The sequence below is a fragment of the Malaya genurostris genome, chromosome 2, assembly GCF_030247185.1.
Source record: "Malaya genurostris strain Urasoe2022 chromosome 2, Malgen_1.1, whole genome shotgun sequence".
Classification (NCBI taxonomy): domain Eukaryota; kingdom Metazoa; phylum Arthropoda; class Insecta; order Diptera; family Culicidae; genus Malaya; species Malaya genurostris.
In genome coordinates, this window is record NC_080571.1 from 222002410 (window position 1) to 222022622 (window position 20213).

The window sequence follows — 20213 nt, forward strand, 5'->3', positions numbered from 1 at the left end:
CATCCAGCACCACTCGAATTCCGATTTGCTTTCGTCTTCGCCAGCTGTAACCAGCGCAGGTCACCGGTGTATACCTGCGTGTTGTATGGCAGTGGAAAGACCGAGTTGTCTTGTCTCCTTCTTCCTAGTGCTCCGCACCGATATGCTTCTGCACCGAAGTGCCTTCGCACCGGTGTGCCTTTGCACTCTCCTGCTTCTATGTGCCTTTGCACTCTTCCTCTTCGATGTGCCTTTGCACTAAGTTTTGTAGTTTCAAATGACAATACCTACAATATCAAACCAGAATTTCTTTTGTCATTATTTCGATAGAAGAAATCGTTGCGTGAAATCCATTTTTAGTTATTTTTACAGTATTTTTCATCAAACACCATGCAGAATGGCATATATCGAATATCAAAAATTAAAATTTGCGATAATAGTTTACACCAGAGACTCGAACTCGCAACCGGTGAAATCGTTTTTTTTTATTTAACTGGTTGTAATAATACACAACTCTGAAAGCAACCCGGTTGAACACAACGGTGATAAGATGTTTAGCCTATGTTATCTCATGCCAAAATAAAAACCAGAAAACTATACAAAATCATTAATCAAATTTATCTCTACCTCCTACTGGGCAATGATATGTGATTTTTTTTGCTTGCCTTTTCGTCGCTTATGTACTCCAATCGCTTCATGTTATGAAGATTTTCTGCACGTTTTCTAAGAACGGGTTTTCGGAATTTCGGACATGAGAAAAGCATATATTTTATATCCAGTGAAATTGTTTAATTATCTACGAAATTTCGAATTCCCAATATTCCAATTACATTTGAATAAAATCTTGACTTCCGTATTGTAATGTACAATACAATTTAATAAATTTTTGATACTATGTGAACCAATAAAACAATTATTAAAATGCATCACTATGCAACTCGTATCAGAGTTGATCTATGTTGAAAATACGTACAAAATAACAAAATTAGTTCTGAAACCGTAAATGCACAAACCTTTCTCTTCTTCACTTCACTTGTAAGGTTTGAGCTTCTTACCACTAATGATTAGGATTAGCACTAACGGTTATTTGTGCCTTTAGACAATAGTAGTATGAATTGGCGCGAGATTGCACTTTGATGGTCTGTCTGATGGTGTACATAAATGATTATCGAATTTGTCTCGCTGTGAGGGGAGCTGAAGCAAAACTTTTGAGACATGACGCCTTCGAAATCGCTGATCTACACCATCAAATTAATTGGAAGATTCCCTAATTTGATAATTTCTATTTATTGTTGAACAGTAGCTAAGATCCTCCGTTTACCTAAATTCCATTGCTAGCACTGATATGCGCTTTGACCATTGATATGAATTTCGGGACAATGCTTATCGAAGAATAGTTGTCAAAGTCAAAGCTTTCGTAGAAGATTGCTCGGTCCCTTTCAAACAGTGCTCGATTTTTGCACCAATTATATAGCATTTTAATCAATTGATTTGAAGTATTATACAAACTATTATCTGGGTAAATTTCCGGATACACTAGTTTGTTCGGTGCAACTGGCAAACAGCCACAATAAGCAGCCTCTAACCTATTAGAAAATAAAATTATTTGCGATGACAGTTATAAATTTGTTTTTACTCACATCGCGACCCCATAGAACTCATGACCGGCTGTTGAAATAACCACATCTCCATCCAATAAAGTTCGATAATATTCATCTTTACTGAGATAACCGAAATTTATAAGTTTTTCCTTCAACAGCTCACCAATGTTTTCAAAGCATTCCGGTATCGATTGCGTTCTTTCGCCAAGAATTGAAACGCGAAAGTCTACCTGCCGCTTGTTCAATTCAAGTAACGTATTTGTCAGGAATTGTGGATTCTTATCGTGCTCCCAACGATGGGGCCATATTAAATGTAACGGTTTCCTGGAAGAGAAAAGCCAAACTTATCTAGGAGTACGCATTGATATGTTATAAAAAGTTTACTCATTTTTAGTGAACACACGCTTTGGAATCATATGAAAGGCTATTGGAAAATAGAGCACTTCACAACGTGGTTCTAATTTTTCTTTCAGATTTTTCAGCTTCAAATCGGGAGCAATGTTCAGGAAACTTTTTATATTATCCAAAAAGGAAGTCATATTGTACTGTGAGTTGAACACAATTTGGTCCGCGCTGAGACAGGTCATTATTTGATTCAGGCCATACTGACAATCCCTCTCCTTGATTTCACGTACCGGGTAATTCAGCTGATTCTCATGGAAGTAGACAATTTTTCGACAGACTGACAGATCGGGCCGAAGGCCGATCAGCTCGGCTAGATTTAGCACTGAACTGGTGAACAGAGTTTTGTACTGATGATCCCTCGGAATAATTTCAGAGAAATATAAAGCACCTATCCGCGACCGCCAGTGCCATTTCTTCGCTGTTAATGTAAACAAATCATACTCAACTGGATGAAGCTCTAAAAAATACGGAATACCTAATTTATCATTACTGTATAAAATTTTGTTTCAATACTTACGCTGAAGCACAATATCCAGCAATTGTTTGTGAGAGCCTCCATAGAACGGTTCGATTATGAGAATTTTAGCCATAAATTTTGGCTTAAATTATGAATTACGATACTGATGTTTCTCAAAACCTGCAAATTATAAAATTTCTTCTTGAAATCACTCCCGAATATGAAAAAGGTAGTTCATCTGCTCCTCATCCATTCGAGATGAGCTTATCAGAAAACTTTGACAGTTGTAAGCAAAACATCCACAGGGTGACTATTCATTCATCACACCTCAACAAAGTGGCCAGATTTACGAATATATTCGTGATTAGAGTGACCCTCATACGAGAACAAATCACGCTTTTTTGGAACGGCTAATAAGCCACCTGTCAACATTCGCTTTGAAGAGTAATTTCGAATGATTCGACACTCGCTGAGAGTAAGTCATAAGAGTAAACAGCAGAGAAAAGTTTTCTCTTTCGTCTTGCGTTAAATTTAATACCTTATCTTTCATAGTTCGCTTGCAATTTCTTTCGAAAGTGGAAGTTGACAGGTGGCTTATTAGCCGTTCTCAAAAAACGCGTGGAGATATCATTATTACTGCCATTACAGGTTCATTAAAAAAGCAATACTTGATAATAATGACATTACTGGTCCTCGTGTCAGGTCTCCTTTACACGAGACCACGATGGATAGATGGAGAGATTGTTCTATATGTACGTGAATTTGAATCTGTGTGACGCCGGATCAAAATAAACGATATAATAATAAATGAATCTGATTTGCAAAATAGATTAAAAAATTCCCTATGTTTATTACTTGAGTGTAGGGGAAACTTTAACGGATTGACAAAAATCAAAAAATCAAAACTGTTCATAAATCCGACAATATTTTCTCTCCTGAGAGAAAACTGTTTAACATGTGCAATGAAGTCTTCTCTGAATGTTTGAATGCATGCAATATTTGAAGCTTTAAACAATAGTTTTTTTTTCGAAAAATGCGGACACAAGTTACCAAGTCGATTGGATTGACGGCATTGAGAACACAGAGAAAAAATGACCTATAATTTGAATACCCTTCACTTGATTTTTTTTTATTTTCTTTTATTATTAGGATTAATATTAGGCTTATTTTTCGAGTTTAGTATATTTTGCAACTCACGAACTATGAAGAAACGAAACAGACGAAAGATATATTTACTAAACTGTTGAGTAATATTGATTCAATTTTTGACTGTCTTGAAGGGCCCGGAAAATTCAGACAGGAGACAGGACACTCAAATTAGATTCTTCAATCATTTTAACGGTCATTTTGAATATTCCTTTATTTGGGACAGTACTCACATGTGTCATGATGGCGCCACGTTACCCTATCAAAAACATCTTGTCTGTCATCTAGACTGTGTTTATTTTTTTCATTTACCAACAGAGTTGACATTCATACAGAATAACCTGTAATGTTTTGATTTCTATACGTCCATGCGAATTTCATGCAGGATACAGATTTAATACATATTTTGTTAAAACTATATACATAATTTTGCCTACTTCTCATCCTCCAACGCAATACAAAATTGAACCCGCTTTGTTACAATATTTACTTGCTTCTGGTCTGCCGCCACTTAATTTCGGGTGAAAACTACAAACACAATCAAAAATAGTCTAGATGAACAACGTTGAGTCAAATAAATGGTTAACTTCCAACAACGCGAAAAAGTTAAATATATTATCAACATAATCCAATAATTTATTGACGATTTATTTTCAAATATTTTGATGAAATCAGGCATCCCTGCAAGCAGCTGATCGGTGTTGACAAACGAGGGGAAACCAACTAGTAAAAAAAAACTTTTTCATAACACAAGGGATGTACAGATAGTAAATAGTTCGCGAAGTACAATATAGGTGGAACTAGTGCATCACGAAAAATTATTTTTATAAGAAATTACTCATACTGTCATGTCTGTTAGTCTGTGTCCGAACTACGTTCTAATTTAACCGTCAGTCTGTCAGATATTTTTATACCTTCGGTCTGACTGATGAGCCTGGCCAGACACCTATTCATTTACGTGTATTTTTCACGTATTTCGGCGTAAATTAGAAGTGTATTCATGTATGTATTATAAATATTTATTTATTTATGTATTATAAATATATACAATTGATGGTAAAAAACTAAAAACGGTCTGGCTGCCCGAATAAAAAATATTGTAGTAAACCAATACGATTTGTTGTCACAAAACATTCCATAATTTTGCTTTGGCATTGAAAAATATTTTATTATATTATACACTATTCAATTAAAACAATCAAACGTACAGTTTGCATATTGTTTGAAACACCACGTGTACAACAAATTCAATTGTGAATTTTAGAAACAATATATTGAATCGTTGGAAATGGAAAAAATCTTGTCAAGGTACAATAAAATGTATTATAACCCATAGATCTAATTGTGAATCAATTGTTTGTGCTGTAAAATCGAGGGTTTATTTTTTTACGGGCAGACTCATCAGTCAGACGGAGGGTTAAATGAAATATACACCAACGACACGATCTGCCACTCGCGAAATTATGTATCGCAAAATTTATTTGTCTCTTAGTAACTCGAAACGTCAAAGTGAAATTGAAATTGCAAGTAGAACCTTAACAAGCTATGTCAACCTCACGGAACGTTTTTAGGTCCGGAACGTGTATCCGTTTCAATAATGAAAGCCTTGAACTAATCTAAACTATCGGCGAAGTCTCGTTCATGTTGACGGAAGTTGACCGATTGTCTGAATCGTACTTAAAACTGTCCGTGGTAGGTGTTTCGTGATAAAAAAAAACTAATTTTAAAATGCTGAATGTGCATTTGTAGTTGTAGGTGAGCTATCAAGAGGTTTACAGAAAATTTGACACCTACATTGACATCCTTCCTCCAATGAAATGAACAGAATCGGAAGTGTGTACAATTTTCTATATTACCTTGCAAGTACTTGAAGAAAAAATGTCCAGATTTTCAATTAGTGCCAAAGGTTCGCCAGGCTGCACGACAACTTGAGTAACTTAAAAGTTAAATCCCATTCTGAATTGGTCGTTTGTTTATGTTTACATGCTTGAATCCCGGCGCGCCATACTTAATTTCGTGAGAAAATTACCAACACAACCAAAACTGTCTTGTTACGCCACCAGTGTTTTTTACATTGTGGGTTTTCCGTCGTGACTTAAAGTGAAATATTTTTTTGCGTGTAACTACTTCAGTCAGCCGGTTGGTTGTCAGTGCTATTTATACTGTCAAATCTAGAAAAGTTTGCTTGCAAGTTTGCTTGGTTGCCTTCATGATTCCGTATATTGTTGTGTAAATTTTTCTCCTTTACAATTCTCTAAACAACTTAAAGGTAAGACCATCATGAATGGCAATATAAAAATAACCGATTTGATTGAATTCGAAAAATGAAACATTTATATCAATATTTTCCTTGATTATAAAGAACGGTACTCCTCCATTGCGCACCTCACAGGGGCGGCTCGTCAAGATGGATGTTCGCATGATCGAAGAAGCGGTTCTGTCGTTCTACCAAAGTGGCACCCACAAGCAGGAAGATACTCATCAATGGTTGCAACAAATTCAGGAAAGTCCACATGCCTGGTCCTTTTGCTGGGAGCTAATGCAACTGAATAAACCATCCGAAATTCAGTTTTTCGGAGCTATCACTCTTCATTCCAAATTGACCAAGCATTGGGCTGAAGTGCCAAAAGAGGCTCACAATGAGTTCAGACAAAAACTGCTAGAGAGTATTGTTATGTTTGGCAATGGTCCGAAGATAGTCCTGAGCCAGCTGTGCATTTCGGTAAGTTATGTGCTTGTAGATTAGTGTTCAAAAAAATAACACCTGTTATGTGGTTTTAGTTGAGTGTCTTCATTGTACATATGCTTCAACTACCTACAGTGATTGAAGATGTCACCAATATGTTTCTGAACGAACAACTTGGTACTTTGTCGAAAAACACACAACTGGAAATCTTGATGTCCGTACTAGAAGGAATTCCTGACGAGGCAGAGTCCGTCCATATACAAATTCCAAGGCCGATAGTACGCGAGGAGTTAAACAAAAAGGCAGAGTTTGCTACGGGTACAGTGATCAACTATCTCAGCGGAAAGCTTAACAATGGTCGGTTCGAGGACAGTGAAATGAATGTTCTGATAAATGCGACGAAATGTCTCGCGTCTTGGCTCAAGTACGGCAACGTCAGGTTGGACGAGTGCGAAACGATGGTTCAAGTATTGCTGAAAATTGTCCACTATTGCTACTGGAAAGAACCCAAAGAAGACGGGTGTATGTCGCAGGAGGACAGTGATTTGGCAGAGACAGCAGTGAAGGTGCTAGTGGTGAGTGTCAACAACAGAGCTGAATTTCCGGAAAATAAGTCTGTTACATTTTTCGTTCGTCAGAAATGAAGTATCATGACTTTAGCTGACATCTATATTTAAACTAGGAAAAACCGTATTCTATATACTACCATCATCCTGGTGAAAATATGTTCATTTTTCGATCTTAATAAAATTCGTGTGATCAAATTATTCCGCTCACAATTATAGTCAGAATCGAATTCAAATATATTTATATCTTTTTTTCCTTTGTAGAAAATTATGAGCTCTCAAACCTGCAACGGACACAAATACTCAGCGACAGTTGTCCGTTACATGCATTTGTTCTTGGACGTTTTCGGCCCAATTTTAGACATAGAGTGGAAGGCAAATAACGAGAACGAGAATTTGGCACTCGTGATATATACTCTTTTTCTGTCCACCCTGGAATGCTACTCTTCGGCTATCTTCGCCGGTATCTTATCAGACAATGAAGAACTTACCAAGGTGTACGGCAGAACGGTGGAACTGCTGGTCAAGTGTACAGACAAACCGGGTACGTATCCGGTGGATGAATCGTGCAGCACATTAGCCATGGAATTTTGGTACATGTTGCAGGACGAGGTCTTTTCTATGCCGAATGACGAGAACAAAACCAAATGTTGGGACGCGATCAAACCAGTATACGCTCATATTGTGAAAGTATTAATACGAAAAAGTCAATTGCCAAATGAGAAAGTCATGCACAAATGGAACTCCGATGACTTGGAAACGTTTCGCTGCTACAGGCAAGATATTGGAGATACCATGTTATCCTGTCACGATGTTCTGAACGACATTATGTTGGACGTACTGTCGGAGGCGTTGGATGAATCCATTCTGTACCTAAACTACGATCCCCAGAATACAGATAACTGGCCATTACTAGAGGCCACGATCCATGCGTACTGTTCAATTGCACAGAAAATAGAATTTGCCGAATATCCACAGGTGGTGAAATTGCTCAAAGTATTAAACGATATTCCGTACGAAAAATACAGTGACAAATTGTTGGGAATGGCACTTGAAACAGCCGGAGCCTATAGCGATTGGATCAGTGACAATCCGAAATATTTACCATCTGCGATCGAACTGTTAGTGAAAGGCCTGAGTTCGACGCAAGCTTCGCAGGCTACGCTGGGTCTCAAAGATCTTACCTCAGAGTGCCAAAAGGAAATGGCTCCGTTTGCGCTTCCTCTGCTTGATGCTTGTCGAGCCGCGCTTCAAGGAGGACATCTGAAAAATTCAGAAATGATCCGTCTCATGTATACAGTCGGCAACATCATGAGTGTAATCTCGTATGAAAACATTATTCAATACCTTGACATTATGGTGTCACCATGCTTCGAAGAACTTCAGCAGAACGTGCAAAATCAGGACAAAAGTGACGGTGCCAAGGGACGAGTAATCCTTCGACTCGAAATGATCTCAAAACTATTCTCCTCACTGAACACACGTAAATTAAACGTCTCACAGCGAACCGAAAAAGATGACGATCTGCAGCTCGTCCCACCGCAATCACCGCAACCCGTCCAGCCGATTCTTTTAATTCTGGAAAAAACGATGAGTTTACTAAAGAATCTCTGCACCCTTTGGATACACGATGAAAGTGTCATTGAAACTCTATGCAAAGCACTTCAGCAAGCATTGACAAATCTTTTGGACGATATAAAACCTTTGCTGAACGATATGTGCAGTCTGATATTGCTTATTTTTGCCAACAAATGCGCTCCGTCCGCAGTTGAGATGGCAGGCAGCGTAAGTCAATTCAGCATGTTTGTGCATTATTTGCTTGATTCGAGTCAGTTTTTTTTTCGTTTCTAGTTTATTCTAATCTTTTACAACGACGTAGAAAGTCGTGAAAGTATGAAACAACTGTTTTCAGCCATCTTGGAATATAATTTCGGACAAATGCAAGTAAGCGAACGGTTTACTCATCGTAACTACTTCAATTTACATCATATCTACTTTAATTTACAGCAATATGACGAGCATCAGAAACTATCCGATGTAGCGGATCTCATCGAGACGTTTTATCTATTCAACACTCGAATAATCAAAAAGATGGCCGTGTGCTACTCGGCCGTTCAAGCAGATTGCATAAAGTTAATCGAATACGGTAAAGTAGCTCGGCTTCAAGTTCTTGTTATATTTTTCTATAGTTTCTTTTTCTGTTTACAGCCATGAAAAGCATGATGCTGCCGGAGACGGGTCCGATTAAAAAAAGTGTTGGATTTTTGTCTGTGTTCATAAAGGAGTCCCGCAACTATCCATTGATGATGAATGCCGTTGCGGCACAAGGGGAAAATTTGCTTCGAAATACCTTTCTATGTCTCGGTAAGACTGCTCGAAATTCAAATTGAACACATGCACAGTTCAACGGTATTTTTTCTACTTTTCTAGGTGGGTATACGCCTCGAGCCCATGTAGATGTATTCGCTGACATCTTTCTTGCCCTGAACTGTAAGTACCCAAGCGATTTCGCTCGTTGGATGAAACTACTCGAAAAGCCAAATTTTCCCACCTTTTTTGTGAGTGCGACCGACAAAGAACAGTTTATTAAAAAAGTAATTAAGTAAGTTGTCATTGGTTTTTTTTGTTGCTATTTGTTGTTATTTGAATGTTTTTCAGAGAAAAGGTTAATCGACGACTCGTACAGGAGCATGTGAGGAAGTTTGCTGCCATGTGCCGAAATGCTGTCGAGTGGGAGATTGATTTTAGAACGAGCTAAGTGCTGAACTAGCTCCAAATATGGTGACAGTGAGACAGTGACTGAACAATATCCGGAATGTGGTTATAAAACCGAGAAATCTTTATTTATTCTAGTTCTATTTCATCCCCTTCAAAGTAATTCCCTCGAGACAAAATGCACTTATGCCAACGTTTTTGCTCGTTGACCGACAGTTTTTTTTTACCGTTGACTTGAAATTTGATATGGATGTCAGAAAACAGTGCTGACATCGAAAAAACGAACATGCTTTGAATTATAACCCGCGCAGTTCAAATTTTATCGATTCCTGGTATTCTTCGGGCACAGTAGTATGAGCGGTAACCTTAATTGTGATTTTAGATTTTAGATTCGGGATAGCGAAAAACAAAGTTTAAGCAATGTTTTGATTATAAAATCGAAAAACGAATTAGTTTCGTTTTTGCATCCCCCAGTCGTAAGAGATACGTAACATACAATTTCGTATAAATGTGCAGCAGCGAATAAAATGTATGCTTTTAACAACATTTTCTTTTTTCCACTGAAATTTGATATATATATATATCGATAGTCCCCCGACAAAAGGGCCTAACTGAGTTTCTCTTTGTTTATTTTTTCTTTCACGATTTACCAGATTGATTTTATATTTGACGAGTTATTTATCACAAAACATTCAAGTTAATACCACAAGCTTTCGATTTATATTGGATATTTTCAAGAAATTGCAGCAATAGCTTCGTAATAATCAAAAGACAAATTAAACAAAGAGAGGCTCTCATTTGCAATTATGCCCTTGTGTGCTTAAAACCAGATTGATGACATCTCAGCCGTAATGTTCACAACATTTAAAACAGTCATGTGCGCTTTAGGTAAAACCGGTGCCCACGAGGTACCAAAACCTAAATGAATTCAAATCATTTAGTCCGAAATGTTGACCGTTTCCTTAGCTCTATATTGTATTTGAGAGTATCTATTTTTTAACACGGGATACTAGGAGAACGTAAACAAGTCGTTCATCATCAGTTCGCTTTCACATCTCATCCAAGTCAGTCGATAAAACAAAACCGCTTACGTTCAGGACGGAAGAAACCAAGTACAGTATTGTGTAGTGAACAATAGAACGATATCGAAATGAGTGAACCAAACGAACAAAAGCTACCGCCGGTACGAAAGACTACAATTATTGTTGACTTCAGGCAAAATTCGACCTTCGATACGAGAACTTGAAGGTTTGCTTAGAGAGCAAATGCATCTTGACAACGTGTGCATTCACTTCAATGCAATAATACAAATAATGTTGTTTACATCCAGTTTTATAAAGAGTTGGATGCAATTCAATTCGCAAAAGACAATAACAATGGGCACTATGTGAAGCACGAAAACATGAACATTCCAGTATATATGGAAGATAGTGCTATAGAAGTGCGTGTGCATGATCTTCCCTCAAGCGTCATCGATCGTTATATTCGAAAAACTATGTCCCAATACGGAGAGATTCTCTCTATCGAAAAAGAAAAGTGAAAGAACTTTTTCCCCGGTATTCTAAATGGCGTACGTTTCTTACACATGCGCTTGAAGAGGCCTATACCTTCTTATGTGACTTTCGGTCAGGATACAAGTATCCCGTGCAAATCACTTGTTACCTATGATGGTCACATGTCAATATTGCCAAAAAGCTGTTTACTACGGTAAGCCATGTGATAAACTGGACAAGGAGACAACTACACCAAAGGACAACGGTGCTTCCTTTACACCAACCCCAAACCACCCCAGTACACCTGTGATAGTCACGAACAACAGTGAAGCATCCCCTTCAACGAAACCATCCAACGTATCCCCTATAGTACACCAGCTGCAGTTAACAACTTACCATCCAACCAACCAGCAACTGCAAACAATGTACAACAAGACGCATCTACAGCAACTAGCAACGAAATCAACAACATTACCACCGATGCGGCAATGAATGACGAGACGAACCGCGAACAAACTGCCCCTCAATCCTCGCAGGAGGAAAATGGAAGCTCCTCTCCCTCTAGAAAAAGGGTGACAACGAGATCCAATACAAAAAAAAATATCTAAAAACTCAGCTAAATCGGCTACGTAAAGCTTGTACGCAAATAGACCTGGATAAAATATCTTTTAAATAAAAAGAAACACCACCGATGAAGCAATGGATGATGAGATAAGCCACGGACAAAGTGACCCTCGATTTTCGTTAGAAATGGAAGCTCTTCTCCCTCTAGAAAAGGAGTGACAACGAGATCCAATAGCAAAAAAAACAAAATGTAAACCAATCGGCCACGAAATATGTTGCGATATTAAATAGTAAAGAATATATTTTGGTTCGTCAAATGGTGAGTTGCACTCACAAGTGTGTCATGATGACCTGCATCGACAGGGTGGTATCGCCTTCCGCCACTACCGAGTAGAATGAGAGGGTGCAAGCGAGTAAGGGCGCGATAACCCAGAATGACTCCCCGAGACAGGGATTGGGACAGGCCTAACGAGACCTACGAATCGATAACCGTAAATCGCTTGGCTTCTCAGTGTGCCATCGAATACTGCTCGATGAGTTGCAAACACGAAAATTAGCACTATGCAGTTTATAACAAATGCTAGCTTTGAAATGCTGTCTTGATTCAGTGTAGGACGAGATCTGTCAAATGTGATTGAATAAATTAAATATCGATGGAAGCGGGTGTTCCTATTTAGAACGCTAAACTGTGAGATTGATCTCCAATACCACTTCCGATGAAACCCACAACGAGTGAACACGTTGTGTCGTCTTAATGCGGTGAAAATTTGAGTATTTCGCCAGAAAGAAAGGATTTTCATCCGTACTCTAGCGACTCCACGTTGTCACGCAGCGAGGTTTTCACTTTTAGTCCTGTGAAAAGAAAGTCCATTGGACTATAAACGAAAATTAACTGGCAATATAGCCAAAGTTACTGTGCCATCAATCGGTGTCATCTCAAATGAAGGGACGCCACATAGAAGTGAAGAAGAAGAAGAAGAAGAAGAAGCAGATCTCCATTATTTCTCCGTAGATTCGTTTCTCTTGGTTAGCGCAATAGAAAAAGGTTTCTTGTGTGAACTTAATACACTGCAGGAACTTTGTTGGACGGGAAAGTATGGAAAACCGGGCATCGAGCAGCTATTTTCTACCAGAACGGGGGTACATCTAGTCATAAATAAAAAAAAACATAGACTTCCCATTGTACGGAGACACTAACAGCGCTTCTAGTGAGAAACGGTTGTACTTATCTCCATTAGCTACTGTGGTTGTGTTAAATGCGTAGGCAACTTTGCACATGCATTTTAGGAGCATTTACGCTTCCATTCTACACCAGACGACGCTTTTGGTGTCACGGGTTGCTCAACTACAGTACTATTACACTGGGGAATCTAGGTTTATAAAGGCCGTTTCTTTAATTACAGCTTATTTAACGTTAAGCACGGACATGTATCACCTTTTTGTCATATTGAACTAATTATAAGTTACCCCTAAGTAGCAGGCCCGTGCGCAGGAATCATCCATGGGGGGGGTTTCAAGGGGAGAGGGGGGTGTCCAAAAATGTAAAACGAATTCTGACAGGATCGTGCGCGGGGGGGGAGGGGTTTCAAATTATGTCAGTTTATAAATTGATAAAAAATTGATAAAAAAATATGAATTGTCAAGTTATTTGCACTTTATTATAATAAGTACTCCATTGTTCATGAAACTTAATTTTAAAAAAATTCTTCATGGGGGGGGTTAAAACCCCCAAAACCCCCCCCCCCCCCCCCTGCGCACGGGCCTGCTAAGTAGCAATTAAAACTTGTTATAATTGGCATGTTCCACAATTGCTTCAGATCGGTTATTATTGTTAGATATGTTAGACAATTGATTTAACACGTTTTTGTAAGGGATGTAAAAGTCATTCATATTACTGCTTGTGAAACCAACTCAAAAACCTGAATGGATCAAGTTCCACATCCGGTTACAACAATATCATTTGGGCAGTTTTAATTCCGGTTTCCACTTAGCAAATATTACTGTTGTGAAACATATGAAACAAAAAACTTGTTGCACATCATGTTGCGCTTTTCCAATCGCATAATCGTTGTGAGAAGAGTTAATAAATTCAGTACTAGAACAACATTTGCTATTTGGGTCGTTGCTTAATTCATACATCTTTAATCACAGCTATGCTTTCAGCTACTAGTTTAAAATAAGTTTATTTGACGTCTTAAGTAACAATCCAAAACTAGTTATTATACCTACGACTAAGCCCAATTAGTACAACAGCAAGAACATGTTTTTTTATGTTATACTGGTTAAAACAAGATGACAAGATGTTTCTTTATATCATAGTTAGATATCAAATAGTTATTTAGGTTTCCAATCACCACATCTTTTTGTCACATTGAATAAATTATCATTTATAAGTTATCGTTATTTAATTCAAAAATTTTTTTTATCATAACTATGCTTTTTGATATTAGTTGAATGTAAGTAATTCGTCCCGGGTTGGCGGTTCAATGCAAAGGACACTGGTCTTACAAACCAGTAGTCGTACGTTTGAGTCCCGACCTGGAAGGACTCGTAGTGTCAGTAGAATCGTAGCACCAGCCATGCAACAGTTCTGTACACTCTGAATCGGCTGCGAAGTCTGTCGAAACAGAAGGTCAAATTCCACTACAGTAATGTAATACGAAGACTTTGCTTTTTGAATGTAAGTTTATTTGACGTTGCGAAATTATCATAGATATTACAATCACAGAGAACAGACAGAGACAGAGAAGCTAGTACAAACATTTTAAAAAGAGCTGTGTAAAGCATTCAAGTGAAAATCCGTTAAAAATTACCGTTGCGTACGACTTTCCACGCATTAATTATCATTGTATGGAAGCTCGAACGCAAGAGCCCATAAGCGACTGGTGGGCTGCTCGAAGCGCCTCTACAGGAGAATTGCTACTTGGTAATTGTTTTTTAAAACAACCGTTAACTTTCTTACACACATTGAAATCTCTACGTGGATGTCTGTTCTCTGTGTTACAAGATTATAACATACATTTCACTGTGAAATAAGTAAATTTACAGTTAATTTAAAATCGAAACAAAACACGCATTGAAAAATGTGAATTGTAAGTGGCACAAACAACTAAAAGAAAACCTTAATTCAGAGATTTTATTATAACATTTATTATATTTACATGAATTTAAAATAATGAAAATTTTGTATACATGGATTCATTTAGAGCTTTTGGAACGCTGGATTTTTTCGTTGTTTGCTTTTCATGTCTTTATAAACAAATTTGGATTGGAGGCCCATCAAAAAATAGTTAATCAATATTTAATTTCGCTCGACAGTTTAAAAATCGTTGTCAAATTTGTACATCGTATCAAGTTTATTTCTGGATTCATTCAATGTTTACAATGTCGATGGTAATTATGTTTTAACTAGTTTACATGAAAACAAATTATTTTCATGTTTTGGAAAGATGTTATTTCAGCGTGGCATTTCAATCAACAACTCATTTTTATCCTATATCTAATATATTGCTAACGCATGGATCAATAAGTCCCGAGACTAACAATGGAAACAACATTTTTTTTGCAAAATTTTTTTTTATTCATCAACATAATCACCTTTTAGGGTGATACAATGGTTCCAACGTTTTTCCAATTTTTCAATACCATGTTTATAAAAACAATTATCTTTTGCTTCAATATAAGCTTCACTTTCAGCGATGACCTCCTCATTTGAGCCAAATCTTTTTCCCTGGAGCATTTTTTTAAGATCAGCAAAGAGCCAGTAGTCACTGGGGGCTAAATCTGGCAAGTATGGGGGGTGGGGAAGCAGATCAAATCCCAATTCGTTCAATTTCGTCATTGTTTTCATCGACTTGTGGCAGGGTGCATTGCAGCAATCGCGGCACCCACTTGGAAAAAACTTTTTTCATGCTCAATTTTTCATGAAGGATAGTAAATACACTTCCATATGATATCTGTATCATCTCAGCAATCCCACGGAGCTTCACTTTACGATCTTCCATTATAATTTTTGTGACTTCACTCACATTTTCCGGTGTAACGGCTTCCACAGGTCTACCCGAGCGTTCCGCGTCATTTGTGTCGGTACGAACACGTTTAAACTCGGCGAACCACCGACAAATCGTTGCTTTTGATGGACAAGAGTCCGGATAACATTTTTCAATTAAAAAAATCCATTGTTTCGCTTGCACGGTGTTTTTACCCATTAAAAAACAATTTTTTAAACCAACTACAAAACGACTTTACTTCAACCTCGATAACTCAGCTGTTTCTGGTCGGATCGACTTAAAATTTTGACCCGTTTCAAGCAAAGGTTAGTGTAGAGGCAGGATAACATAATTAATTGAATCGTCCTACCCCTCATGAAAATATAAGATGGCACTAAGAGAGAGAATAAATAAGAGCGAGATAATACATTCAGGCGCGGGAGCAAGCGTTAGGCAGTCGAGTTAGAACCGCAAACAAGAACGGACGAATAAACGAAAGTAAGGAAACCATCAGAAGATTACTGCTTGAAAGAAATCCATCAACGGGGAACTCTACAAACTGGCGCAGCCGGTACGATTTTCGGTAAGTATCGATGCAACTAAAATGTTGCAATTTTGGATACCGCAATTATTTTCATTTTTCGATAATGTTTCGCCGGGTTTTATGAACGCTTCTATGTCTGAGGGAAAATAAGAAGATCTCTATACTTATCGAAAATATGTGCCTAACAAAATGGCCGCTACCGCTGTAGGAAAAAACTAAACGATGCGAGACCAGTTGAAGACTGTAGCGCCTAAGAAAAAACTGTTTTCCAGACAAAATTAACCGCTGCCTGATAATTATTAGAAAAATTGCGAGTCCGGTTGATGACCGAAGCGCTGAACAAATAAAACAAAATCACCGAAGACGTAAACATAAAGCAGAAAAAAGGAGCGAAAAAAAAATGAAATGCGAGTCCGGTTGAAGACCGTAGCGCATGGGAAAAACAGTGAAATATCGTCGTGAACTTTCTTCTTCTTGACTCTCTCTGTTGTAGTAAAACCAGTAAGATGAACACTACTTTGCTTAAGACAATATCCAAGCTAAACTAGTAGTGTTATGGAAACGAACACAACGCAACCCGTGTTTATATGAAATTGGAAGTGTGTAATTTTTTTTATTTGACTCTGATTGAAAGCAGTAGTATTTCTATTTGTAAGCGAACTTTTCATTTGTGAAATGAGAAGTAATAAATATTTTTTCCTGCGTATCAGAATCTACATTACAGTGTAACCATATATTCTTTCCTTACAGATGGATTCGAGTAAAATATTCAATTTGGATCCATTCAACGATTCCGTTGACGCATCAAATTTACGATTGGAGTGGGAAGAGTGGCATAGAGCATGCGAACTACTTCTAGAATTGAACGCTATTGACTCGCAACATCATAAGTTAATATTTATGCTGGCTCGAGGTGGCAGAGGCCTACAAAGAATATATTATAATCTTGCCCCTGTGACTGGGGAAGCCCAACCAGGTCCAGTAAAAATTCCGTATGCACCCCGAGAAATTCCCGAGTATGATAATGCTATCATGCGGCTCAATGCGTTCTTTATGGGAAAATGTAACGAAAGAGTCGAGCTTGAAGTATTTCGTTCACTCAGGCAGTCGACCGGAGAATCTTTCAATCGATTCGTTTTAAGATTACGGACCCAAGCAGCACGTTGCGACTTCCGAGATCGTATGGAGAAAGAATTATTACAACAAATTACAGTAGGGGCCAACGATGAAAGAGTCAGGGATAAAGGAATCGAGAATATTATGAACCTAGACGAAATCGTGAATTATGCGCTAAATAGGGAATTACTGCAAAAGCAGAAAGAGAAAGCGCAAACAATCAGACTAGAATCCGATGTCGTAGCATCAGTAAAGCCAAATTGGGGAAGAAGAATGGAGTCAACGTTTTCACACAGCAAGCTGGAAAGACACGATAAACATGCCAGAAATGAATGCGATCGCTGTGGTTCGTGGAGGCACAACGGAGGATCAAAAGAATGCACCGCGCGGAACGCGACCTGCAATAAATGTGCTGGTCTCGGACACTTTGCTAGAAAGTGTCGAGCAGGTCGGAACGCACTATCACAGTCCCGGAGAACCTGGAATAGATCCTACACAGCCAATACTTTGGAAAATGGATCTAACCAAGAGATGAATCGTTACGTTGACAATAAGGCACCTTCAAAGGTAGCATAAGTTTTTTATAGCATGTTGATTTCGATTTATAATTTTATAGTAATACAAATTGTTTCCTTGTGAAAATTGCCACGAATAAATGAATTCTTTTATGCACATATTGATCTTTTTCTTAACAGATGAGCAGAGCTACCGATGGAGTTATCATGTGTTATATAGACCATGTACCAGTGGAGTTCTTGATAGACTCAGGTGCAGCTATCAATACAGTTACCGAACAAGTGTGGGCGCAAGTTTTGAATAACAACGCTAAAATTTATAAGAAGAAATTTCAATGCGATCGACAATTTATGGCATACGCTAGCAGAGAGCCACTGCATGTGTTGGCAATTTTCGAAGCATGGATTTCCATCAATGAAGAAAAGCCTAAAAACTACGCCGAATTTTTTGTTGTCCAAAGTGCCCACAGATCTTTGCTTAGCAAAAGAACGGCTGAAGACTTAAAAGTATTAAAGGTTGGGTTAGAAGTCCAAAGTATCGAAATGAACAAGCCAGCATTTCCCAAATTTCCAAATTATCAAATCAAATTGTCAATTGACCGCAACGTAGTACCAAGGAAGATAGCGTATCTAAGAATCCCTGCCGCGATGGAGGATAAAGTCAACCGCAAAATTCAAGAAATGTTAGATACCGATATTATAGAGCCGGTTCGTGGTCCGGCAGAATGGATCTCACCAATGGTAGTGGTACCTAAGGGAACGAATGACATACGACTGTGCATAAATATGCGTTACCCAAATCAAGCCATCCAACGGGAACATTACCCTCTTCCACTAATCGACACACTACTAAATAAATTCAAAGGAGCGACCATATTTTCCCGCTTGGATATTACTTCCGCATTCTATCATGTTGAGCTACATCCAGAGTCGCGTGGAATCACTACATTTATGACGAGTAGAGGCCTAATGCAATTCAAACGTCTAATGTTTGGTATTAACTGTGCCCCCGAAATTTTCCAGCGTGTAATGTGCGAAATGCTGGCGGCAATCGATGGAGTCGTAGTATATATAGACGATATTATCGTATGGGGGAAGGCTCAGGAAGAACACGACGAGAGGCTTGAAAAAGTAATGACAATCCTAAAAAAAAATCAAGCGTTACTCAACAAAGAAAAATGCTTGTTTGGAGTAGAACAGTTGGAAATATTAGGTTTTAAAATAAGTGGAAGAGGAATTAGCCCTGCTGACGATAAAATCTCAGCGATACGAAACTTCAGAATGCCAGAAACAAAAGATGAAGTTCGGAGTTTCCTCGGATTAATTAACTTCGTTGGTCAGTTCATTCCTCACTTGTCGACGAGAACCGAGGCTTTGCGACTATTCATTCGAGGCGACGTCGAGTCATTCGGAGACGAACAACGTGATGCATTTAATGACTTACGCAACGAATTAACTAGCACGGTACGGCGATTAGGTTTCTTCGATCCAAAGGACGAAACCGAATTATATGTCGATGCGTCTTCGGTTGGCCTTGGTGCTGTGTTAACCCAAAGAAATCAGCTGAACCTGGCAAGAATTATAAGCTTTGCGTCTAAAGGTCTCACCAAAACGGAAAGAGTTTATCCACAAACTCAACGCGAAGCGCTCGCAGTCGTTTGGGCCGTGGAAAAATTTTACCCGTACTTGTTCGGAAGACACTTCACGGTCTTCACAGATCACAAAACATTGGAGTACATATTTGGCGGGAAACACCAAGACGGAAAGCGTGCTTGCTCAAGAGCTGAAGCGTGGGCGCTGCGACTGCAGCCTTATGACTTCTCAGTTAGATATGTTCCGGGGTGTAAGAACATCTCTGACATATTTTCAAGGCTATGTTCGCAAGTATATATGCCCTTCGATGAATCTTCAGAGCACTATATTTGCGGAATAGGCGAAGGACCATCGGCCATTACCCTGAGCCAGATTAAAAAGGAGACTGAGTCAGATGAAGTACTGAAAACCGTTATGAAGTCAATCGAAACTCAAATCTGGCCACATAGTTTATTTGCATACCAAGCATTTTCGAAAGAGTTGGGAGTAATAGATGGTGTTGTCGTTAGGGATGACAGAATCATTCTTCCCGCAAACCTTCGTAAACGAGCTTTGGATATTGCGCATCGAGGACACCCAGGAGTTGTGACAATGAAACGAAACCTCAGAGAGAAATTTTGGTGGCCTTATATGGACCGGGATGTCTCACACAGAATTCAGGAGTGCGCAGGATGTGCAGCAGTCAGTTCCCAGAACCCTCCAGAAGAGATGGTGCGCAAGACAATGCCAGACCGTGCTTGGCAAGAATTGGCTCTAGATTTTTTTTCAGCGAAGGATTGTGCAACATTTCTGGTTGTAGTCGACTATTACAGTCGTTTTCTCATCGTTGTCGAAATGAAAACAA

At 38.5% G+C, this 20213-nt stretch overlaps 3 protein-coding genes across 3 annotated transcripts; 2 read left to right on the plus strand and 1 right to left on the minus strand.

The window, feature by feature from the left end:
* Positions 1-759: 759 nt before the first annotated feature.
* Positions 760-2712, minus strand: LOC131427702 (glycosyltransferase-like domain-containing protein 1-like). The gene is made up of 4 exons (XM_058591136.1): positions 2503-2712; positions 1965-2442; positions 1620-1904; positions 760-1565 (listed from the first exon to the last, which is right to left on the minus strand). The coding sequence occupies exons 1-4, from the start codon at positions 2573-2575 to the stop codon at positions 1301-1303; spliced, it is 1101 nt and encodes a 366-aa protein (XP_058447119.1). The 5' UTR covers positions 2576-2712; the 3' UTR covers positions 760-1300.
* A 3005-nt stretch (positions 2713-5717) lies between these two features.
* LOC131427703 (importin-13) lies at positions 5718-10099 on the plus strand. The gene is made up of 9 exons (XM_058591137.1): positions 5718-5857; positions 5951-6310; positions 6370-6849; positions 7105-8625; positions 8692-8784; positions 8848-8986; positions 9049-9204; positions 9271-9442; positions 9499-10099. Exons 2-9 carry the CDS (start codon positions 5996-5998, stop codon positions 9596-9598), a joined length of 2976 nt encoding a protein of 991 aa, XP_058447120.1. The 5' UTR covers positions 5718-5857; positions 5951-5995; the 3' UTR covers positions 9599-10099.
* A 5862-nt stretch (positions 10100-15961) lies between these two features.
* On the plus strand, positions 15962-18952 carry LOC131427704 (uncharacterized). Its single transcript, XM_058591139.1, has 2 exons — positions 15962-16184; positions 16896-18952. The coding sequence occupies exon 2, from the start codon at positions 16896-16898 to the stop codon at positions 17835-17837; it is 942 nt and encodes a 313-aa protein (XP_058447122.1). The 5' UTR covers positions 15962-16184; the 3' UTR covers positions 17838-18952.
* Positions 18953-20213: the final 1261 nt, after the last annotated feature.

Coding starts and splice junctions, on each gene's coding strand:
- LOC131427702 (XM_058591136.1), bottom strand. CDS start 2,575: ATGGCTAAAATTCTCATAATCGAACCGTTCTATGGAGGCTCTCACAAA. Junction 2,443..2,502: donor GCTGGATATTGTGCTTCAGC/GTAAGTATTGAA, acceptor CGTATTTTTTAG/AGCTTCATCCAGTTGAGTAT. Junction 1,566..1,619: donor GAGTTCTATGGGGTCGCGAT/GTGAGTAAAAAC, acceptor ATTTTCTAATAG/GTTAGAGGCTGCTTATTGTG.
- LOC131427703 (XM_058591137.1), top strand. CDS start 5,996: ATGGATGTTCGCATGATCGAAGAAGCGGTTCTGTCGTTCTACCAAAGT. Junction 6,311..6,369: donor TGAGCCAGCTGTGCATTTCG/GTAAGTTATGTG, acceptor ATGTGGTTTTAG/TTGAGTGTCTTCATTGTACA. Junction 9,443..9,498: donor TTTATTAAAAAAGTAATTAA/GTAAGTTGTCAT, acceptor AATGTTTTTCAG/AGAAAAGGTTAATCGACGAC.
- LOC131427704 (XM_058591139.1), top strand. CDS start 16,896: ATGGATTCGAGTAAAATATTCAATTTGGATCCATTCAACGATTCCGTT.